Here is a 20970-nt window from a genome sequence, read left to right on the forward strand (position 1 = left end):
TATATGGACCTTAAATGAGAGGTAAAATTCATTCTTGTTTTCCCTCACATGACTTAGAGGTGCCCTTATAAAATATCCACTGATCTCCCGCCTACTAAGGAGAACTGAAATGAAGCGATTCATTATTACTACATAGCGACACGCTGTGAGTGCAATTTCCTATCGCGTGCATCGTGCAAACGTACACAAAAGACGCATTTTTAACTCCTACACGAGTCACACACAAATCTGTACTCATACCAGCAAAAATACATACAGTCGTAATTAACCAAAGTATACGAAAATGGACTCAAATTAACAGAAATACATACTAAACATTGGTTGTATCTGTATCTCAGGTTATATTGACATGATATCACTATAAGACGTACTTCATAGTATTCTTTATCATTTCCTTATATGTCTATTTCACTTTACTTACAATATTTGGACAAAGAATCGTAGATTTACTTTAACATGTCGTTGCAGGACTTGAATCTGATGCCAACTATTGCTTCAACTCTGCCAGATAGCAGGAAAATGAACAAGGAACAAGAATTAGAAAGTAAGTTGCGCATTTCCTCATGAAGTGTAAAATACAATCCAATGGGATTTTTCATTTCATCGTATTGCATCAAGGAGAAGCTCAAGAAGCTAAATCAACTTAGTACAATAATTGCCTGTGGTATTATATTTCCGTGTTTCCCTCTACAAGGTTCCATTTCTAATGAGTGCTGCTACACAGCATTTCACATAAAATTAAATATAAATATTCTTTCTTTTTTTAATATACTTTATTTGACTGACTATCCCTTCCCTCTGTACTTGCTTGTAATATAAACAATATTCATTAAACTAAGAAACGTATGTGAATGAGACATACATTATTGCTTAGATTTATGCAGACTTTCACTAGTTTGAAACATACATTTTCTTATCAATTTATCACGTCGATTGAGAATAGTTTAATATGCATATACTAGATGATATAATTAGTCCCTTGTAGGACGTGTATAAATGCCACTAAATAGTTATCTCCCTAAATACTATCTATGTATTGAGGTAAATATAAAAGTATGTGGAAAATGAAGATTACAACTGAGGAGAAATAGGAAGATGAGGAGTGTGGATAATTCAGAGCCAATTTGAACGTAACGGCTGGGGAGGGAAAGTACATCAGGGAGAGTGGTATAAAAAGAAAGAACCTGTGTGAGAGAGAACGAGATCCTAAAGGTAGACACACAGAGGGTCTAAGAGAATAGAGAAAACCTGAACTTAAAGAGAAATCTCAGAAACGTTGGTGAGATAGAATAGAAATAAGGGATAATGAGAGGCAGAAAGAGAAAGTGAAAGGACCGAAGAGGGATAGAGAGAAGTAAAAGGGCCTAAGGGATTGAAAAGTGAGAGGATGAGAGAGGGATCCGAAGGGATAGAGAAACATAAGACAAAGTTAGGGAGAGAGGGAAAACCTCAAAGGAGAGGTAAAGAGAGGCATAGAGAAATTAAGAGTAATTAAGAAAATTGAGGTGGGAAGAGGAGAATAAGAGTACGGCAAGAGATGACATGAAGTTTGAGTTTGTTTAAGTATGCACATATTACATGTTACTTCTCTCTTCATAAACTTTTGTCTTCTCGTTTAATATCTAAGAAACTAAAAGTTAAAATATACAAAACCGTAATTTTGCCTGTAGTATTATATGGATGTGAAACTTGGTCCCTTACATTGAAAGAGGAACATAGATTGAGAGTATTTGAAAATAAGATCCTTAGTAAAATCTTTGGACCTAAAAGGGATGAGGAGACAGGTGAGTGGAGAAGGTTACATAATTTAGAACTACATAATTTGTATCCATGTCCAGATATTATTAGAATGATTAAATCAAGAAGACTTAGGTGGGCAGGCCATGTGGCACGAATGGGAGAGGAAAGAGTAGTTTACAGGATTCTTGTTGGGAAACCTGATGGTAGTAGAGCATGTTGATTGATATTGGGGTGCAAAGTTTAAATATTATCCCGGTTTACCTATAGTGAACCTAAAGGAAAACCTGTAGGAAGGCCAAGACGAAGATGGAGGGACAACGTTGAGATGGACCTAAGGGAAATCGGTAGGGATGGAAAGGAGTATATAGAACTTGCTCAAGATAGGGAAAGATGGAAGGCCTGTGTTGCTGCAGCCATGAACCTTCGGGTTTAAGAAGGCTAGGGAGTTAGTTAGTTAGTTATGCACATATATGCTTATGGGGCTGGACCTAGAATGGATTTTAGCATCATTCTAACTGGAGGCAAATTGTACAATGGTTGGCGTTCTCAGAGGCAGTCCCGTTTTACCGTAATGTAGAAAGAGGAAGTTAAGTAAACAAAAAAGTATGGCTGCCGACCCCTGTTTTAAAGTCTAGGTCCTGTACCGGTTTGCTTTTTGTATAAATACAAAGTAAAACAAACAAGAAAGTTCAAACTGTTGCTTTGTAATCATACAGATTCCATGTTCGATTCGCAGTTGAGACAAATTTCACAGTGATCGCAAGTGAAACTCTACAATTATACAATTCAATTTTCAAACTGACCATAATACATAAACGGAAATGGATCCCATAAGAGAAGAGATGCCAACATACTTTTTTTGAAAAGATAATTTATAAGATTGTGAAGTCAAAATAGGTAATGAAGGAAATAATTCATATCAATCTGAAATTTGTTACATAACTTTTTTGTAGCATTAACAACAACATATCAAAAGTCTCCGGTGATCTCCTTTCCGCTAAGTCCGCCGTATTGAAAAATTGCCGACAAATTCACTTTTTCACGAAATAAAAGGAACTAATTGGCAATGGCTTGGATTTTGATATATATTTTTCCTGTAACACTAGTAACATCAATTACAACATAATAAGTATTTTGCAGATTATTGGCAGGTAGGCAACGCTGCCACATTAGAAGAACGGTAGACAATTTCAATATTTCAAAATTTAATTGGCTTATGACAGAATGAAATTTGGAAAATATGTTTGTTATGTAAGGCATGACAACATCCCATAACACTTGCCGTCTCATCATATGGGCTTTTCACATGTTTCGATACTCTGCAGGGAATCGAACCCCTTCATTAGAAGGTAACAACATTAACCACTAAGCCCGTGAGGAGGTTCACGGCTGATCAACTCGCTTTTCGATGACTGATGCTTGCTTTAGGTTCACTATAGGTAAACCGGGATAATATTTAAACTTTGCACCCCAATATCAATCAACATGCTCTACTACACTCATCCCCCTCGAACTCCACAAAGCTCAACAAATTTACATGCTAATGTATAGGTATATTTTCTCTTTATTTGCCATTCATTTCCTCAGAAACCGTCTTTCCATAGATTAAAATAATTTCATGAAATCCCCTAACTAACTAACTAACTCTCTAGCCTTAGTAAACACGAAGGTTCATGGCTGCAGCAACACAGGCCTTCCATCTGTCACTATCTTGAGCAAGATCTATATACTCTTTTCCATCCCTTAGACGAAAAAAAGTAAAAAAAAAAAAAGTAAAGTGTTCCCCTGTGCATAGCACCACGCCATGAAGGCGTATAGGGGGTGTGGGGGTAACGCCCCACACTTTCTTGATCCGGTCGTGATAGACGATGAATTGAAATTGATCTTTAATTTACTATTACTAAATAAGTAAAACTTTTCTTACTTTTTGTCCACAATACCGATCCCCGTGGCGGAGTGGTGTTAACACATCGCGCTGCGACACCAGGGATTCCTCCTTCGAATCCCCGCATGGACATGGATATTTATGAGTGCCCAATCATCAATTTCATCATGTCATCACTCATTCCCATCTTCGCAAAATAGCCAAAAGTGGCACAAAAAGCGAAGTAAAATAAAGCAAGTCAGTACTTGTCCACAACATTTCAAGGAACAGTTTCTTCATTTTTCTTCTGACCAAATATTTGCTTCATGTTAAGATATCACAAAAATATTACACAATTATGGAGTTCATGCGAAACTTGAAAGAGTCTCAAAATGTGTTCATTGTTCACAAAGTGAAAAACCGATTTTGTCCGGAGTGTAAAGCTACAAACTTCCTGCCAACCTTCGTGGCGGAGAGGTCGCTCTACGACACCAGGGGTCCGGGATATTACCCGGGCTGTGTATGGATATTCTATGTGACTGTCCCTTCACCAATTTTATCAATTCATCACTCATCCTAATTTTTGCAATTAGTCAAACGTGGCAGAAAAGAGATGTAAAATAATGCAAATCAATCAATTAACAAACCTCTGCATTTCATGTGCAGAAGTATGAAACTCTGGAAGTATAATATAAATACGCGTAATTTCTAATTTTAAGCGTTATAGGTTTCGGCAGAAAGCATATTGAGGCACCATATTGGAAAATTGTCTTCACAAACTGCTTCACACCTGTAACTCTTGATCTTACAAGTCTAATTCATATTTTTCTTTCTTCTTCTTCTCGTCTCAAATTTCTTACTAAGAAACACCTTTCTTGCAGTTAAAAAGTCTAGACTCTTTTCCAAAAACTATTATTGCACTTATTATTAAATCATTATTGTAAAAGTAAAGTAAAGTGCTCCCCTGTGCTTAGCACCACGCCATGATGGCGTATAGGGGGTGTGGGGGTAACGCCCCACACTTTTTTCATCCGCTAGTGAGTGGGGGTGATGTGATCAGCATCACGCCCCTAACCCCCAGGGTTTCCCCCAGGTACCCATGTTATTCGACACTGGGTGGGCGCCGGGGCCGCTTCCAACGTTAGAAAAGTTCCCGGATTTGAACCGACCGGGGATCGAACAAGGGACCTTTAACATGGTAGTCAGACGCGTTACCGACTGAACCACCGCGGCCTGTAGTGTAAGTTATTGCAGAAGTGGGATATATAAAATATCTCGGCTTCAAACTATCAATATGTACAGAAATATATCTGTACACCACCTGAACAAAAATACGTTTAATGTATTCGTATTTCAGTTACGTATTTTCAAATTGTTTAAACTCGTTAGTTATGCACTTCTTCATTTATTTCAGAGAACATGGGACAGAAACTCATTAAGTTCATTGGAGGACCTAGCGAAAAACAAGAAAAGTCACTCCTCGAAAGTACAGCAAATCGTTTTTTTCCTTTATATCAGTCAATTTTATCTCCTGAGGATTTTACAACACATAATTTTGATGATGTCCAACTAAGCGCTCTAAGTAAATTCTTCTACACGCTTTTTCAAATCAAGCATCCCAAAGTATGCATAGATATTGAGACTAGAAGGATTATACTGTCGCCAGGAATTAGAACAGGAGACTTCGGCTGTTTGGAAATGAACGAAGAGGAAGAACCTACACGTGAAACGAAGAACAAAACTAAGATAGATCGAAGCTTTACTTTTCCTGCTTTCGATATGAACGCTTCCACTTCCACTGGACAAACAACTGTTGATGATAATGCTATCAAGCTGTTTGAAACGTCTCCTGCAAGTGCATTAAGTAGTCAGGGAGGTGGGTATAATGGTACGTATATATGCATGTGTATGTTTGTATTTGCGTGCGTGTATTTGTGTGTGAGGGTGTGTGTGTGTGTGTGTGTGTGTGTGTGTGTGTGTGTTGTACAATTAATACTTCTTTGAATGTTAGTGGCAATGGTTATAACATGTAACATGTAATATTAATTGAACATTATCCAATGTCTAGTGATTTAAATAATACTTATTCTAAGACTACGTTTCTTCTCTAATTAGAAATAAAAGTAGAAAATGGAGCAAATTAGTATTGAATTCAGGGGGCCCTTGGAGTGGTTTGCTAGAGCACTGGATCTTTAGTAAAATCACAGGTCTGTCGTAGGTTCGATTCCCACCAGCGGCAAAAGAAATATCCCCTGAAGACGAAACAAGAGATGCTCTCTCGAAACGTTTGTGTTAGAATAATTGATTTGCTTTTTTTTACTTCGCTTTTTGTGCCACTTTTGGCTAATTTGCGAAGATGGAGATGAGTGATGATATGATGAAATTGATGACACAAACATCCATCCCCAGGCCAGGATTGGAACCCGGGACTGTGCTAACCACTCCGCCACGAGGGTCGGTTGCGTAAGAATAAATATATTTTAAACCACTGGACAATTGATAATGCCCAATTAACATTGTATGCTGTGTATAAAATTGTTTACAAATATGACACCCACGAAGAAATAGTCGACCAATATTTAAGGCATGTTTTCTTGCGATATGCTACGTTCTGCGTTGTGAATGGGGGCCGGTTCGTAGTTGACCCGGGTATAGTTTAAGGGACTTTTTATCATTGTGGTTCGATTTAAGTTGTTTTTCGCATATAAGCAATTACCAATTAAACTATTTGATGAAGTGTCAATCAAAATTTTTTAAAGGTAATACGTACAGTTACTCTAATCTCGATAATTTATAAAATGATCATATATTCGTGGTAAAATATTCCAAAAACATTCACAACTATAGCAATGTTCTTAATTGATTTGCAATTAGTCCACAAAGTAAACATAGAGAATACTAGATAATTTTTTCAGTCGTTCGTTAATAATGTTATTCTCCGTAGTTTCCTCCTTTACAGGTTGCATGTTGGTTGTTGCATTCAATAGTTTCATCACGTGCCACTTAATTATTGTTGGGTAGTTCAGGTAAGACAATCTTAAGCCGGAAGTTAAAGTGCGGCCAGCTTAACAACCGGCGTGGGGAACGTCTTTATGGCAGGTGCCCGCTGTTGCCCCGTTAACTACGATGAAACTTGCGACCAAACAGTCAATTAGGCCTACCGCTGTCTCCCTGTTTGGTCAATAAGCGGCAACATTAAAATCCCTTTTCTCCGAAGCAGCCAGCAGGAAAGCAGAATTCTGTCAAAATAGTTGTTCTGCGCTGTGAATGGAGACAGGATTTTTTTAGCATGGCCTGGTATAGTATCGTCTTAATATCTCATTTGCGCCCCCGGAAGGAATTCTAAGTCTTGAATTCTTAAAATTACCAACATTGCACTTCAGCGCCAGCTGAGAGTGGCCAACTTTCAGTCGGTCCCTCAACTAGACGAAAGGTGAAAGAATATCGACGGCAGGGTAAGATGGTAAAATGATGGCTGACTACTAAATAAACATATAGGTAATCACCCTTTCAAAAGTCCTTGGTACGCCATTATATATGGATTTTGATAGAGGTTTGCTTTTAAGGCCATTTTTTGCGAAGTTTTCAGTGGGTTCCAAACCACTTGTACTTCCACTTTGCAAGAAACCCGAGATCCCTTTATTACAAGGAGGCGACGTTACCACTACGTTATCCAAAAAAGAAAGAAAAAAATCGTTTACTGTTCCACAACTTGTCAAGACATGGACTGTTCCATTTGGAACAAATAAAGGGAGGAGAAAGGGCTTTTTCACTTTCTGATATGGGAAGAATTGTGATAATTTACATTGGCATTTCTTAACATTTTAAAATTTTGTTTCTCGAAAATGGGACGAGGCCCTAATGTTTTTTATTAATATTATTGTTATTATTATTTAATGTGACATACATTCAGCTCCAAGATGGCATACATAGGTTTTTCTATCTGCCCTTATCCTGTTTTGAGATAAACATAATTCTAAAGTTGCGATTTTTCCATTTTTTTAGTATTTAAAGGGTTATATCTGCTAACAGCACAGTAAAGTGCTATGTCAGAGGCGCAACCACGATTTTTTGTCGGTGGGGGGTAAGTACCAGGATAAATGTACCAATAATAATAATAATAATAATAATAATAACAGTAATAACAATAATAATAACAACAGTAACAATAATAATAATTTTAATAATAATAATGCTAATAATAATAATGCTAAAAATAATAATGTTATTATTATTATTATTATTATTATTATTATTATTATTGATTTGCTTTATTTTACTTCGCTTCTTGTGCTACTTTATGCTAAATTGCGAAGATGAGGATGAGTGATGATATGATGAAATTGATGAATGGACACTCACAAACATCCATGCCCAAGTCGGGATTCGAATCCGGGACCATCATTATTATTGTTAGTAGTAGCAGTAATAGTACTACTAGTAGTAATAGTTTGTATCAAAGACGTTATTACCCTCGTAAATTATGCAAAAAGAAGTTGCTGCTAAAGCATTTGTGTTCGATCAAACTATTTGAATTATTTTTCCAACACATTCAATTTCACATTAATAATGGAAAACAAGAACACAAACTATTTCTGAAAGACAGAAAATGCTTGATAAATGCATTCCAAATATAATTATTTTTTACATTAACATGTATTACTTTCTCATGCTCATAAATTAAGGATAATAGAGGTTTTGGTGCCCCACGATACAGCACTGAAACAAACTAGTTGTGGTAGCACAGACACATGTTGAACACACAAGAAAGACATCCACATACCCTGTTTAACCCTGTTTATTGCAGAAAATGTGAGAAAAACCAAAGAGCGCACATATGATACAAAGCAAGGATGATTGTAAAATGTTATTTCACAGTTCTTTGAGCATGTGCACAGGTTTCAGTATGGAATGTGATGCCCATGCACATTGACACATGCAGTACAACGGCTTGGCATACTCTAGAGTGGGTTGTCGAGCAGCTGTTGGGGTATGGCCTCCCATTCTTGCACCAGTGCCTGTCGGAGCTCCTGAAGAGTCTGAGGAGGTGCAAGACGTGAGGCGACACTTCGGCCTAGAGCATCCCAAGCATGTTCGATTGGGTTGAGGTCGGGGGAATAGGCAGGCCACTCCATTCGTATGATGTCTTCTGTTTGAAGGTACTCCTCCACAATAGCAGCTCGGTGTGGCCTGGCATTGTCATCCATCAGGAGGAACGTAGGACCGACTGCACCTCTGAAAAGACGAACGTAGTCTTGCAGAATAACATCCCGGTACACCTGACCTGTTACAGTACCTCTGTCGAAGATATGCAAGGGTGTACGTGAACCCAGGATAATGCCACCCCACACCATGACACCACCACCTCCATACTGGTCCCTTTCGACGATGGTACCGGGTCGGTATCTGGTTCCTGGTTCACGCCAGATGGTTACACGACGAGAATCATTGTTGAGACTATACCTGGACTCGTCAGTGAAGAGTATCTGAGACCATTCTTCCATTGTCCATGTCCTGTGTTCTCTACAGCAGTTCTTACGGGCTACTCTGTGACAATGTGACAGTGCAAATTGCAGGCCTCCGGGCGAATAAACCATGCCTGTTGAGTCGTCTGTACACAGTGTGTCTGGAAAGAACTGTTCCAGTGGCAGCTGCAAGGTCTCGAGCAAGGCCCCCCGACAGTACTCCGTCAGTGTCTCCGGGCACTTACGGTGAGATACCTGTCTTCTCGTGGTGTTGTACACTGTGGACGTCCTCTGCTGTAGCGCCGAGACACGTTTCCAATCTGTTGGAATCGTTGCCATAATCGTGAGGTGACTTTGTAGCACATGGAGCACCTGTGACACGACCTACTGTCTTTGGCCCGCCTCTAGCCGCCTAAGTATCCTTCCCCTCATTACATCATCAATATATGTTCGTTGAGCCATTTCACACACACACACACACTCACTCACCATTCGCACAAACGAGCACAACTGCACACTTCCTATAGGCACTGTACTCTGGCCAGCAGTTTCGCTCCTGTGAGTCATTTGTCTGCTTACAGCGCCACCACACACTGGATCAAGGTCATAGTCAACACAGGTTCTTTGATACAGTACCCAGACATCATTTCAAGCTGCAACGTGCACATCAAATATTTCTTTGTACAAAATTCAGCATTATCCTTAATTTATGAGCATGAGTGTATGTTTCACATTATTCAACATGGAGCGACGTGGACACTATATTGTGTACGTATTGAAAACTTCTTTAATACATATTATATACAACATATAGGCTACATATTATTTAAATACATTACACATCCAAATCATCCATCTCACAATAAACCAAAAGCAAAAAATATATAAATTGTCTCTGAAATTTGCACGTTCCCTTTCCTCAAAACTATTGTTCATGCATTTAAAACAAAATGAATTTAGAGAAGTCTTACTTCTCTGTCTGGAAATGTACAATACATTACAGAGAACAATGAAATATTGCGAGCGAAGCGAGCAAGACAATCTTTGGATTGACTTTTTATTTGCAGGCTGTAATCAATATTGATTTAATAGTACGCAAATATTTTCACGGACGCCAATGCATTCTCTCTTTTACAAGTTTTGTGCCTCTCTGATGGAGTAGTGGAAACATCGTCACCTTGTGATCAAAGGGTCCCGGGTTCGATATCCGGTGGAGGTACATGGTACAGTGCTTCGGATCTCACTTCAAACTGACTGTAGGCCCAGTCCCGATTAGCCTTTCTGTGCGTAAAGTGGACTTAAAACAAAAAATCAATCAATCAATCTTACAACTTATTTTCACTTAGATCGTTCGGCGCCCAGGGCCTACTCCCGCCTCTTCCTAGCTACAGTTCTGAACTCGATAAGACTAAGCAACGCAGGTATTGCGAGCGAAGCGAGCAAGAACATTTTACGACATGTATTTTTATTTGCATAATATTTGAAGTTGTGGGCGGTAATTGCCCCCTGCAGGTACACTTGGCTGTTAATGTTTGCCCCCCCTTGACCCCCTAGAACAAATTTCAGTCAAAGGTTGGCTGCCAATGCCCCCTTGCCCCTCCCTGTGGTTGCGCCACTGAGCAGAACAATAGAAAGCAACAATGCCCGACAATAACAAGTGATGTTTATAATCAAGGAGCGTTATACTAATTGTATATTAAAACATAAGTTTGCGATATTGTTGTTTTCCAAAGATACAGCACTCCGAACTTACTCATATTTCACTTTTCATGAAAAATGGATGGCAAGGCCTTGAACATCAACATTTTCTACAGGAAGGGGAATTTTTTCAAGGTCTCAAAATTGCACAATATTCAATTCTCATAACCTACTTCAACATGTAAAAAAATGAAGCCAATCAAAAATACAACTATCTCACTTTGTTCGAATTTCAAAATAATGGCTCTTTAATTTGACGTATGTCTGGGTTCGTTCAACTCATTTTGTTATATCGTTAATTGAGAATGCAAATGTTATATCATCAAATTGTAAACAAAAGGAGATATTTTGGATGTAGTCTATTTAGGATGCAGTTGATTCATCTCTGCTTTGGTTTGATGCCTATACACAACCAATATTGATATAATTGAGTGTGTTTTTGGCCCATGTACAGAATTGGGAAGCAGCCCCGAGAATGCAAACTCCAACAACCAATGAGACCTTAGGACAATTTACTCAACCAACCACAAGCGCCATGGGAGTATGAGATAAACCACTTGCATTCTAACCTTAGTCACTTGTGGGAGATGCTTAGCAACAGCAATGGTCTTCGGTTATTACTTTTGTTGTTAAGAGACAAAAAATTTGAATAATAGTGGATTCAAAGTAGTTGATTGATTTCCCAAAATATGAATTATATATTTAACTTTGCTACTGAATGACATATTTTTAATAAAATTGTTTCATCTCCATCTCGTTTCCAGAATGCAGTGTTCTATCTGATCGATAGAACATTGGCACTCTCAAATCAAAGCTTGTGTTGCGTGCAATTGTTCTATCTGAAATTTCAATTATTAATTACAGCATAAGTACCTAACCAATATCCCCGGCGGGGGAGAACCGATTTCTTCCCCACCTGTTCAAGCGGCCCCGAAGCCCACCCAGCGTCGTACAAAGTGGGTACCTGAAGGAAACTCTGGGAGGTAAAGGTGGCCAGGGGCGTGGTGCTGATCACATCACCCCCATCTTCGGCCGTGATCAAGAAATTGTGGGGCCCTAACTCCCGGGAATTTTTCAAATCAGCCTTTGCAATGATACAAACTTTCAGCGCATTGGTGAACAAGGTTCAATAAATATATCATGTCAAACTTTAAAGGGCTCTACTGGAAAAAATGAAAAATTGGACATAGGAAATTTACATTCTCAGTGGACAATATATTTCCTCCAGTGTAAAATAATCCCACCAACCCCTCTAAGATATTGAATGTAAAATTTCAGAATAATAATCTTCACAAGAAAAAAGAAGTAAACATTACGTTCAGTGGCGTAACAAAATCGTCAAGGCCCCGGCCGCAAGAAACAAATTTGTCACCCTCCCCCCACCCACCCAACACCCGTGCAGTCAGCGACAAAAGTTTCTTGCTATATATTTATGTAAATACTTTCAATGGCTGGTTGGGGCTAAATATAGGTAAAATAAATAATTATTCAAGTCGAACGTGTGTCTATGAATTATCAAAGATGAGAATTTATATCTCTTTGACACTGGTGTATTGAAAAGTAGAGAAAATCAACTTCAAACCCTCCTCTTTACAGAAAGCGGCTTTCTGTCGTGTTTTCTGTGCTGCGCTGTGAATGCCGCTATTACTTTATTAACATTAATAAATATTTCCATATCAGATTCAACATATTCCGGCAAGTCTGGCCTCAAACATAGTTAGGTAGTTATTTATACGTTTCAATTTTGAGAATGATCATTCTTCTGTAGCGACAGTTACGGGAAGAGTAAGAAGAAAACGGAAAGCGGTGCTGTGATCGGAAACACGAGAAGCTAGTGTAGAGTTATCAACCAGGAAAAACTGCCAAAGCACTTATGAAAAGCGTTGATGTGATATCAGACGTGATTACCCGTTCTTTTAACTTTGAACTTGATCAGAAAATTCAGAGGATAAACCATATTCGTACTCATTACGGAGGGCTCTGAAGCTCATCTTAAGCTAAAAAATAAAAAATAAAAAGGAAACTGTGGCAAAACTTCTACTAACCTATCCCCTCAAATCTGTTTTTAAGTTGAGTAATAATCATGTCAAAATAATGATTAAATACAGCTATTCTAAAATATGTTTCGGGATTTACTTAACTTTCATCATAACACAGTTCATCCAAATGACGTTTTAAATGTCAAACTCTTATATTTTCAAATTTCGGTTCAACTCCCCATGTTTTATAAAGCGATTTAGTAAACGACAATAATTTCTGAAAATGCTGGCTGTATTAGGATAACGAACAGATTGAAATTTGAAGTACAAGGTTAGGAGAAATAAGATAAGACAAAGAAGTCCTCTTTATTCAAAATCAAATAAAATTGATAAAATGTCAAACATGTTATCGTGAAAATTTGCGTATGAGAAATACGAGAATAATGTGTACGTTTTTCGGGTCCCTTAGAATTCTGGCCTTCCCGCATTGCGGGCCCTGCGGGTCTGCACGTTACGCCCCTCTATGCCAAATGTTACGGAAGCCGCAACACAAATATCCTTTGTTGATCGATTAATACAAAATATACGTCCTTAATTTTAAAAATTAACGTTCTTTCAAACCGCCCGTATTTACTATGTGACGTTCATGGTTCATTATACTGAAATAGCACTTAGTATATTTCAAAATATGAAATTTCTCCTAAATTCAGTAATTACTTCACATATGTTTAAAGCTCTTTGAGAGATATTCTACATTCTCGATTGCTGCAAACTACTATTTATCAGTATGGTGATTCTAATTATCAGAAAACGAATGAATAGTAAATATTTAAAAAAAGTATTCATATAAAAATACATTTGTTTACTTTTCGACAATTTGATTAAAAAACTTTGTTACTAAATAATTAGCAGTCTGATTTTTTCATCCTTTTCCTGCAAAGAAAGAAATAAGGAACAACGGACAAGGAAAATAAACACTTCCGTTGCCCACCGCCAATAATAAAGCGTTATATCTAGTTCTTCAGCCCTAAAGAGTTTGTAAATACACATCCGGAATGGACCAGCTGCCCATATTCAAAGTTAAATGTAAGAGCTGTAAATTTCAAGTAGCGTATGATATCATTTAATCAAAAGTGATTTTCAAAGCAAGAGCGCGTTTATGAACAGTCTCTGTGAAATACACAGGAACATGATGATTAATCCCACACTGTTCAAAGCATTATTTCGATACAGGAAAGGCACTGTACACTACAAAGAATACAAAATGTGTTAGGTGGCTTGTTAGAACTTCACCAGGACTAAGGACCCTATTTCCAGCCGACTTAACACCCTTTGATATTTTGTTTTCGGGTTTAATTATCTCAAGATGTACGCAATTAAAGATAGTACCCTTCAGTCAGATGGGTGAATTACCTGAGACATAAAATATACACAAGGCCAATAACCAACATTTTTCGGAGCTCGGAATAAATCAGAGACTCTTGTCCCTTATTCTGAAGTTTAATATATTCACAAAATAAACATTATTACAATTAATAAACTATTAATTTATAAATTACCAATGAGTAAATAAGCAAAACATGTTGAAAGTTAAATGCAGAAAGTATGGGAGTAGTACAGGTGGCCCGGTTCTGAATAATCATTTGGGGCTCGAATCATCATATGGGGCTCGCAGTGTTGCCAACATCTTACTCGAAAAAATCACCAAGGTTTTTTTTTGTCTAACCTAACCTAAAGCAAGAAGCTGGCAACCTTGCTTGAGGCTTGCCTTACAGTGCATAAAGCAAGGTTGCCAACCTACTGGTACTTTTGCTATAGTTTTTTACAAAAAAAAGAGAGAGGGGAGAGAGAGAGGGAAGAGTTAAACAACCGGCAGCTGCCAACACCTACCTACAGCTTTTTTTTTTCTTGGTCTAACCTAACCTAAAGCAAGGAGCTGACAACCTTGCTTGAGGCTTGCCTTACAGTGCATAAAGCAAGGTTGCCAACCTACTGGTATTTTTGCCATGGCTTTTTACAAAAAAGAGAGAAAAAAAAGAGAGGGGGAAGAGTTAAACAACTGATAGTGCTGCCAATACCTACCTACAGTTTTTTTTCTTCCTACTTAGCAAAAGCTACTATTTTTTTTGAGGCTTAGCCAATTTATATACTGGCGTAACATACACACACTGGGCAAGGAAAGCCGGCAACAAACACGCACTGCCGTAAAAGAGAGAGAGATGGGTGGATGGCAACACAGTATGTGTGTGCGTGTGTGTGTAACCTAACCTAACCTAACCTAACCTAACCTAACCGAACTTGCTTGCCAATTTATATACTGGCGTAACATACACACACTGGGCAAGGAGAGCCGGCAACAAACACGCACTGCCGTAAAAGAGAGAGAGATGGGTGGATGGCAACACAGTATGTGTGTGCGTGTGTGTGTAACCTAACCTAACCTAACCTAACCTAACCTAACCTAACCGAACTTGCTTGCCAATTTATATACTAACGTAACATACACACACTGGGCAAGGAAAGCCGGCAACAAACACGCACTGCCGTAAAAGAGAGAGAGATGGGTGGATGGCAACACAGTATGTGTGTGCGTGTGTGTGTAACCTAACCTAACCTAACCTAACCTAACCTAACCTAACCTAACCTAACCTAACCTAACCGAACTTGCTTGCCAATTTATATACTAACGTAACATACACACACTGGGCAAGGAAAGCCGGCAACAAACACGCACTGCCGTAAAAGAGAGAGAGATGGGTGGATGGCAACACAGTATGTGTGTGCGTGTGTGTGTAACCTAACCTAACCTAACCTAACCTAACCTAACCTAACCTAACCTAACCTAACCGAACTTGCTTGCCAATTTATATACTCGCGTAACATACACACACTGGGCAAGGAGAGCCGGCAACAAACACGCACTGCCGTAAAAGAGAGAGAGATGGGTGGATGGCAACACAGTATGTGTGTACATGTGTGTGTAACCTAACCTAACCTAACCTAACCTAACCTAACCTAACCGAACTTGCTTGCCAATTTATATACTAACGTAACATACACACACTGGGCAAGGAGAGCCGGCAACAAACACGCACTGCCGTAAAAGAGAGAGAGATGGGTGGATGGCAACACAGTATGTGTGTACATGTGTGTGTAACCTAACCTAACCTAACCTAACCTAACCTAACCTAACCTAACCGAACTTGCTGGAATTTTTTTCCTGGTTGTTATCGCGCCCGGTCTGAAAAAGCACTACGACGAAATCTGGCATGTCGAACTGTATATTGTTGAACTGCGTCGTCACGTCGAATTCCATGTGACTTCCCGACGCCATCTTCTGCACGCACTGGTAACCGTGAAAGTGAATCGGCACCTGCGGACTTTTCAAGATCTCCGCTTTGTACTTGAGGGCGTAGTTCGTTTCGTATTCCACCACCGGCATTCTCAATTCCATGCTCCGGATAACGCATTTCGCTGCTTCGGGTAAAGTATTGGCTATCGGCGTGGTGCCGTCCGGACCCAAAGTAGCGTATCGCATCAGTGCGTCGTTGTCGTTGGCCGCTCTTCGAAACGTGATCCTCAGTCCTCCCTTCCACATGATCTCCTTGTAGTCCGAGAAGAAACCAGGCAGCAGACGCATGGGAAAGAGCACCGTGTGACTTTTCGTCGATATTTTGGTCCCGGCTTCGAATCCCCCGGCCTGGTAGTACGCTGCGTCCGTTTTGGATAATTTCAACGTTCCCACTGCCGTCGACGTGATGCCTGGATAATCTATTCTGTCGATGACGGTGTTGTGTTTCCTCACCTCCACCTGCGAGAACAGGTGAGGTACGAAGTTGTCCACGAGTATCAAGTTTGCTGCTGCGGGAAACGCGTCTCCGCTTTCCTTCTTCACTATGTTGAATTCAAGGTAGAGGTCCGCTCTGTGAGGATGAACGAACCCGTCCCCTACGTCCACGTTGTATTCGATCTCTCTGTTCGCTTTGTTCAAATTTCCGAACATAGGTTCTATTCATATTTTACTCACGTATAGGCGTACATGATGAATCAGCAAACATATTTTTTCTAAGTCTTGCCGTTTCCAAGATAACCCTATTTCCGGTCGCCATTTTCGATTTCCGAGCATAGGTTCTATTCATATTTTACTCACGTATAGGCGTACGTGATGAATCCGAAAACAGATTTCTCCTAAGTTTTACCGTTTCCAAGATAACCCCACTTCCGGTCGCCATTTTCGATTTCCGAACATAGGTTCTATTCATACTTTTTCTCACGTATAGGTGTACGTGATGAATCCGAAAACAGATTTCTCCTAAGTCTTACTGTTTCCAAGATAACCCCACTTCCGGTCGCCATTTTGGATTTCCGAACATAGGTTCTATTCATACTTTTACTCACGTATAGGTGTACGTGATGAATCAGCAAACAGATTTCTCCTAAGTTTTACCGTTTCCAAGATAACCCCACTTCCGGTCGCTATTTTGGATTTCCGAACATAGGTTCTATTCATATTTTTTCTCACGTATAGGTGTACGTGATGAATCCCCAAACAGATTTTTTGCTAAGTCATGAATTGGAGGGTTTTATGACAACCTATATTAATTCTCGTAAGAGAACAGAACGTGTCCTACGGGGCAAGTTAAGGGGCATGTGCATGGCCAAAGGGGAAGTTTCTTTGCGCGCTCAAGCATGATTTAATTTTATTATATTTTCAGATTGACCACAAAACAAGGTGTTGACAGGCAGTGTGTATATATATTGTAAGAAGATGTTTCATTATCAACCTCCACTTTTTGCAGTACATCCTGGACACAGCGTTGCAGGTTAACAAAGGACCTTTGGTCAGTATATATTTTTTTTCTTAAAACTGTTCGGTTACTCGCTCGTTCCTGACATCATACACAAAAGTTTTCTCCGCGATGAGGATGACGCTACACAGAGTGTCGGCAGGCAAGGCATCGTGGAACTCGCACACAATCTTGATGTTGGTGCGATCGTTAACAACCACCTGCTTTCTTTTAGATGTGTTGATGACGAACATGGGTCTGCGAGCTATGAACTCGTTTGGATTGTAGTACACGTCCACGTTACCGGAAGTCACTTGTTTGTAAGCTGTGTACGCCTCGTACAGTTTCAGGTAGTCCTCTTCTGCGATGTTTAGGTTGTAGTTCTCACGTGGGAAAACTTCGTTCCTGCCATTTTTGAGGTAAATGTTCTTAATCTTGCAGTTGTCGAACTGGCTTGAATTTTTCTCCTGATTGTTACCCCTTCCTGTCTGGAAGAGTACGGCTGCAAACTCGGGCATGTCGTACCGAATGTTGTTGAATTGCGTGGTTACGTCAAATTCGAAATGATTGCCGGAAGCAGGTTTTTGCACACACTGGTAGCCATAAAACTGAATGGACACTTGAGGATTCTTCAGGATGTCGGCTTTGTACTTGAGAGCATAGTTTGATTCGTATTCTACCACTGGCACGCGCAGCTCCATGGACCTTACAATACACTTGGCAGCGTCGGGTAGTGTGTTGGGAAGCAAGGTAGTCCGGGCCCAAAGTGCTGTATCGCATCAGTGCGTCGTTGTCGTTGGCAGCTCTGCGAAAAGTGACGCGCAAACCACCCTTCCACATGATCTTCTTGTAGTCCGAGAAGAAACCGGGCAGCAGACGCATGGGAAACAGTACTGTGTGACTTTGAGTTTTGATTTTTGTACCTGCTTCGAATCCCCCTGCCTGGTAGTATGCTGCATCGGTCTTGGAGAGTTTCAGTGTTCCCACGGCAGTCGAGGTAATCCCGGGGTAGTCAACCCTATCGATGACGGTGCCGTGCTTTCTAACTTCCACCTGCGAGAATAGGTACGGCACAAAATTATCTACGAGTCTTAGGTTTGCGTTGGCAAGAAATGCTTCGCCGTTGTCTCTCTTCACTACATCAAACTTGACGTACAAATCAGTCAGCTCTGTGAGGGTGAATGAATCCATCCCCGACGTCTACATCGTATTCTATCTCTCGATTCGCTTCGTTAAGGTTGGCAAACGTGCGACGGTTGGGAGGGAAGGACTGCAACTCGTAACTTTCGATTTGTTCCATGATGGTTATTTATTATATGTTAATCTCCACGACGGCAGTGGTCGCGGCTCCTGCAAAATCAACCACCTCCCTCTTCTTGTTTGTCACTGCTAATTCTATGTTGTCTATGCGATTACGAGATACAGGAAAGTATATCGGTGGGGAGGGTGTGTAGATAATTGGCTCCATGAACTCAGAGTTTGGTTTGAACGTAGCGATAATACCTGTCTGCTTGTGACTCCCTGGGATGCCGTCAGAGGATTTGGTGATCATACCTTGATCATTTTTTTTACAGAGCAGTTCGGGTAGGTTGTTATTTATAGACCCCACCCTATTTTTTTTTGTTTTGTGTTCATGGCGATGGTCGTACCTAATGCGGCGACCCGTTCGCCCAGCGAGACGTCTCTGCTGACGAGTCTCCCGAAAGCTGCGTGCTCTAACTTTCTGTCAGCATCATGACGTACATCGAGATCGGTATTGGTATTGTAGGCAATATCGTGATCCTTGCATGCAGCATCCAGGGGATTCACACCCTTGTCGCCTCTTTTTAGTCGCTGTTCGAGTTTGGTACCGGGGCCGCGGTACTGGTAACCTGGCAAGTGCATCTTGAAGGGTAGCTTGTTGATGATGTCGTTCACGAGACCTCGACCTTCGGCCACGTTCCAAAATTTCGGAGGTAGGGTGTTGATGATTTTGATGAGGTACCCTATGCCTTTGTCGTTATTCACAATGAAGTTGGCAAGCTTGGAGCTAACCATGTCCACAATTCCTACCTTCTTGTTGCGAAAGTTGCTGTTGCCTGTATTCTCCTCTCCTGCAATAACCAACAACCTGTCTATGAGCTTGCGCACGTCGTCAACCCACACAAACTCTTTGGACAGGTTGTTGTAGAGTTTGACGCCGCTGCCTGTTTTGACCTGGTTCCATATCGGCTTGATGAGGTTCTTGTATTTTTCGCCGCTGCTAGATTTGACGCGATTCTGCGTAGCCTCGTTGTTTTGGTACAAGGCATCCGTCATGATCAAAATTTCCTTGTAACTTTGGTAATCTTCGTCTGTGTAATCTTTTGGCTGCTTTTTTGGTGATGAGTTCCCACAGTCCAACCGTGCCGGGATACCTGTTCCAGCTGTTTTTCTCACCCAAATTGACTTTCACGTTGTCACCCTCGAACGTGACTTTCGATTTTCCGATTTTCCAAACCACGCCCTCGTTGAGTTCTATGGTTGGGTACAATCCGAAAACCTCGTCTTTCTCGAACTAAACTCAACGGCCTGTTGATCAATCAATTTTCGGAACGCTACTCTTCTTGCTGGAACAGTGACGATTTCGGATTCGCGACGATCGACATGACGAGGAAACCCAACGACGGAAAATACAGAAACAAAATTAACGACTTTCTAAACGTTGCAACGTTGCAACGAGGGCGTGGTTTGGAAAATCGGAAAATCGAAAGTCACGTTCGAGGGTGACAACGTGAAAGTCAATTTGGGTGAGAAAAACAGCTGGAACAGGTATCCCGGCACGGTTGGACTGTGGGAACTCATCACCAAAAAAGCAGCCAAAAGATTACACAGACGAAGATTACCAAAGTTACAAGGAAATTTTGATCATGACGGATGCCTTGTACCAAAACAACGAGGCTACGCAGAATCGCGTCAAATCTAGCAGCGGCGAAAAATACAAGAACCTCATCAAGCCGATATGGAACCAGGTCAAAACAGGCAGCGGCGTCAAACTCTACAACAACCTGTCCAAAGAGTTTGTGTGGGTTGACGACGTGCGCAAGCTCATAGACAGGTTGTTGGTTATTGCAGGAGAGGAGAATACAGGCAACAGCAACTTTCGCAACAAGAAGGTAGGAATTGTGGACATGGTTAGCTCCAAGCTTGCCAACTTCATTGTGAATAACGACAAAGGCATAGGGTACCTCATCAAAATCATCAACACCCTACCTCCGAAATTTTGGAACGTGGCCGAAGGTCGAGGTCTCGTGAACGACATCATCAACAAGCTACCCTTCAAGATGCACTTGCCAGGTTACCAGTACCGCGGCCCCGGTACCAAACTCGAACAGCGACTAAAAAGAGGCGACAAGGGTGTGAATCCCCTGGATGCTGCATGCAAGGATCACGATATTGCCTACAATACCAATACCGAT

At 40.5% G+C, this 20970-nt stretch overlaps 1 protein-coding gene across 1 annotated transcript in view; it reads left to right on the top strand.

Moving 5' to 3' along the window:
- Positions 1–20970, top strand: part of LOC145994106 (uncharacterized) — a 58198-nt gene that overhangs the window by 25357 nt on the left and 11871 nt on the right. Inside the window, exons 2-3 of the mRNA XM_083130193.1 lie at positions 469–544; positions 5019–5492. Of these exons, the coding sequence (XP_082986319.1) occupies positions 469–544; positions 5019–5492 (550 nt within the window). The remainder of the gene's footprint in view (positions 1–468; positions 545–5018; positions 5493–20970) is intronic.

Source organism: Lepisma saccharinum, chromosome 10, assembly GCF_977018435.1.
Source record: "Lepisma saccharinum chromosome 10, izLepSacc3.1, whole genome shotgun sequence".
NCBI lineage: Eukaryota > Metazoa > Arthropoda > Insecta > Zygentoma > Lepismatidae > Lepisma > Lepisma saccharinum.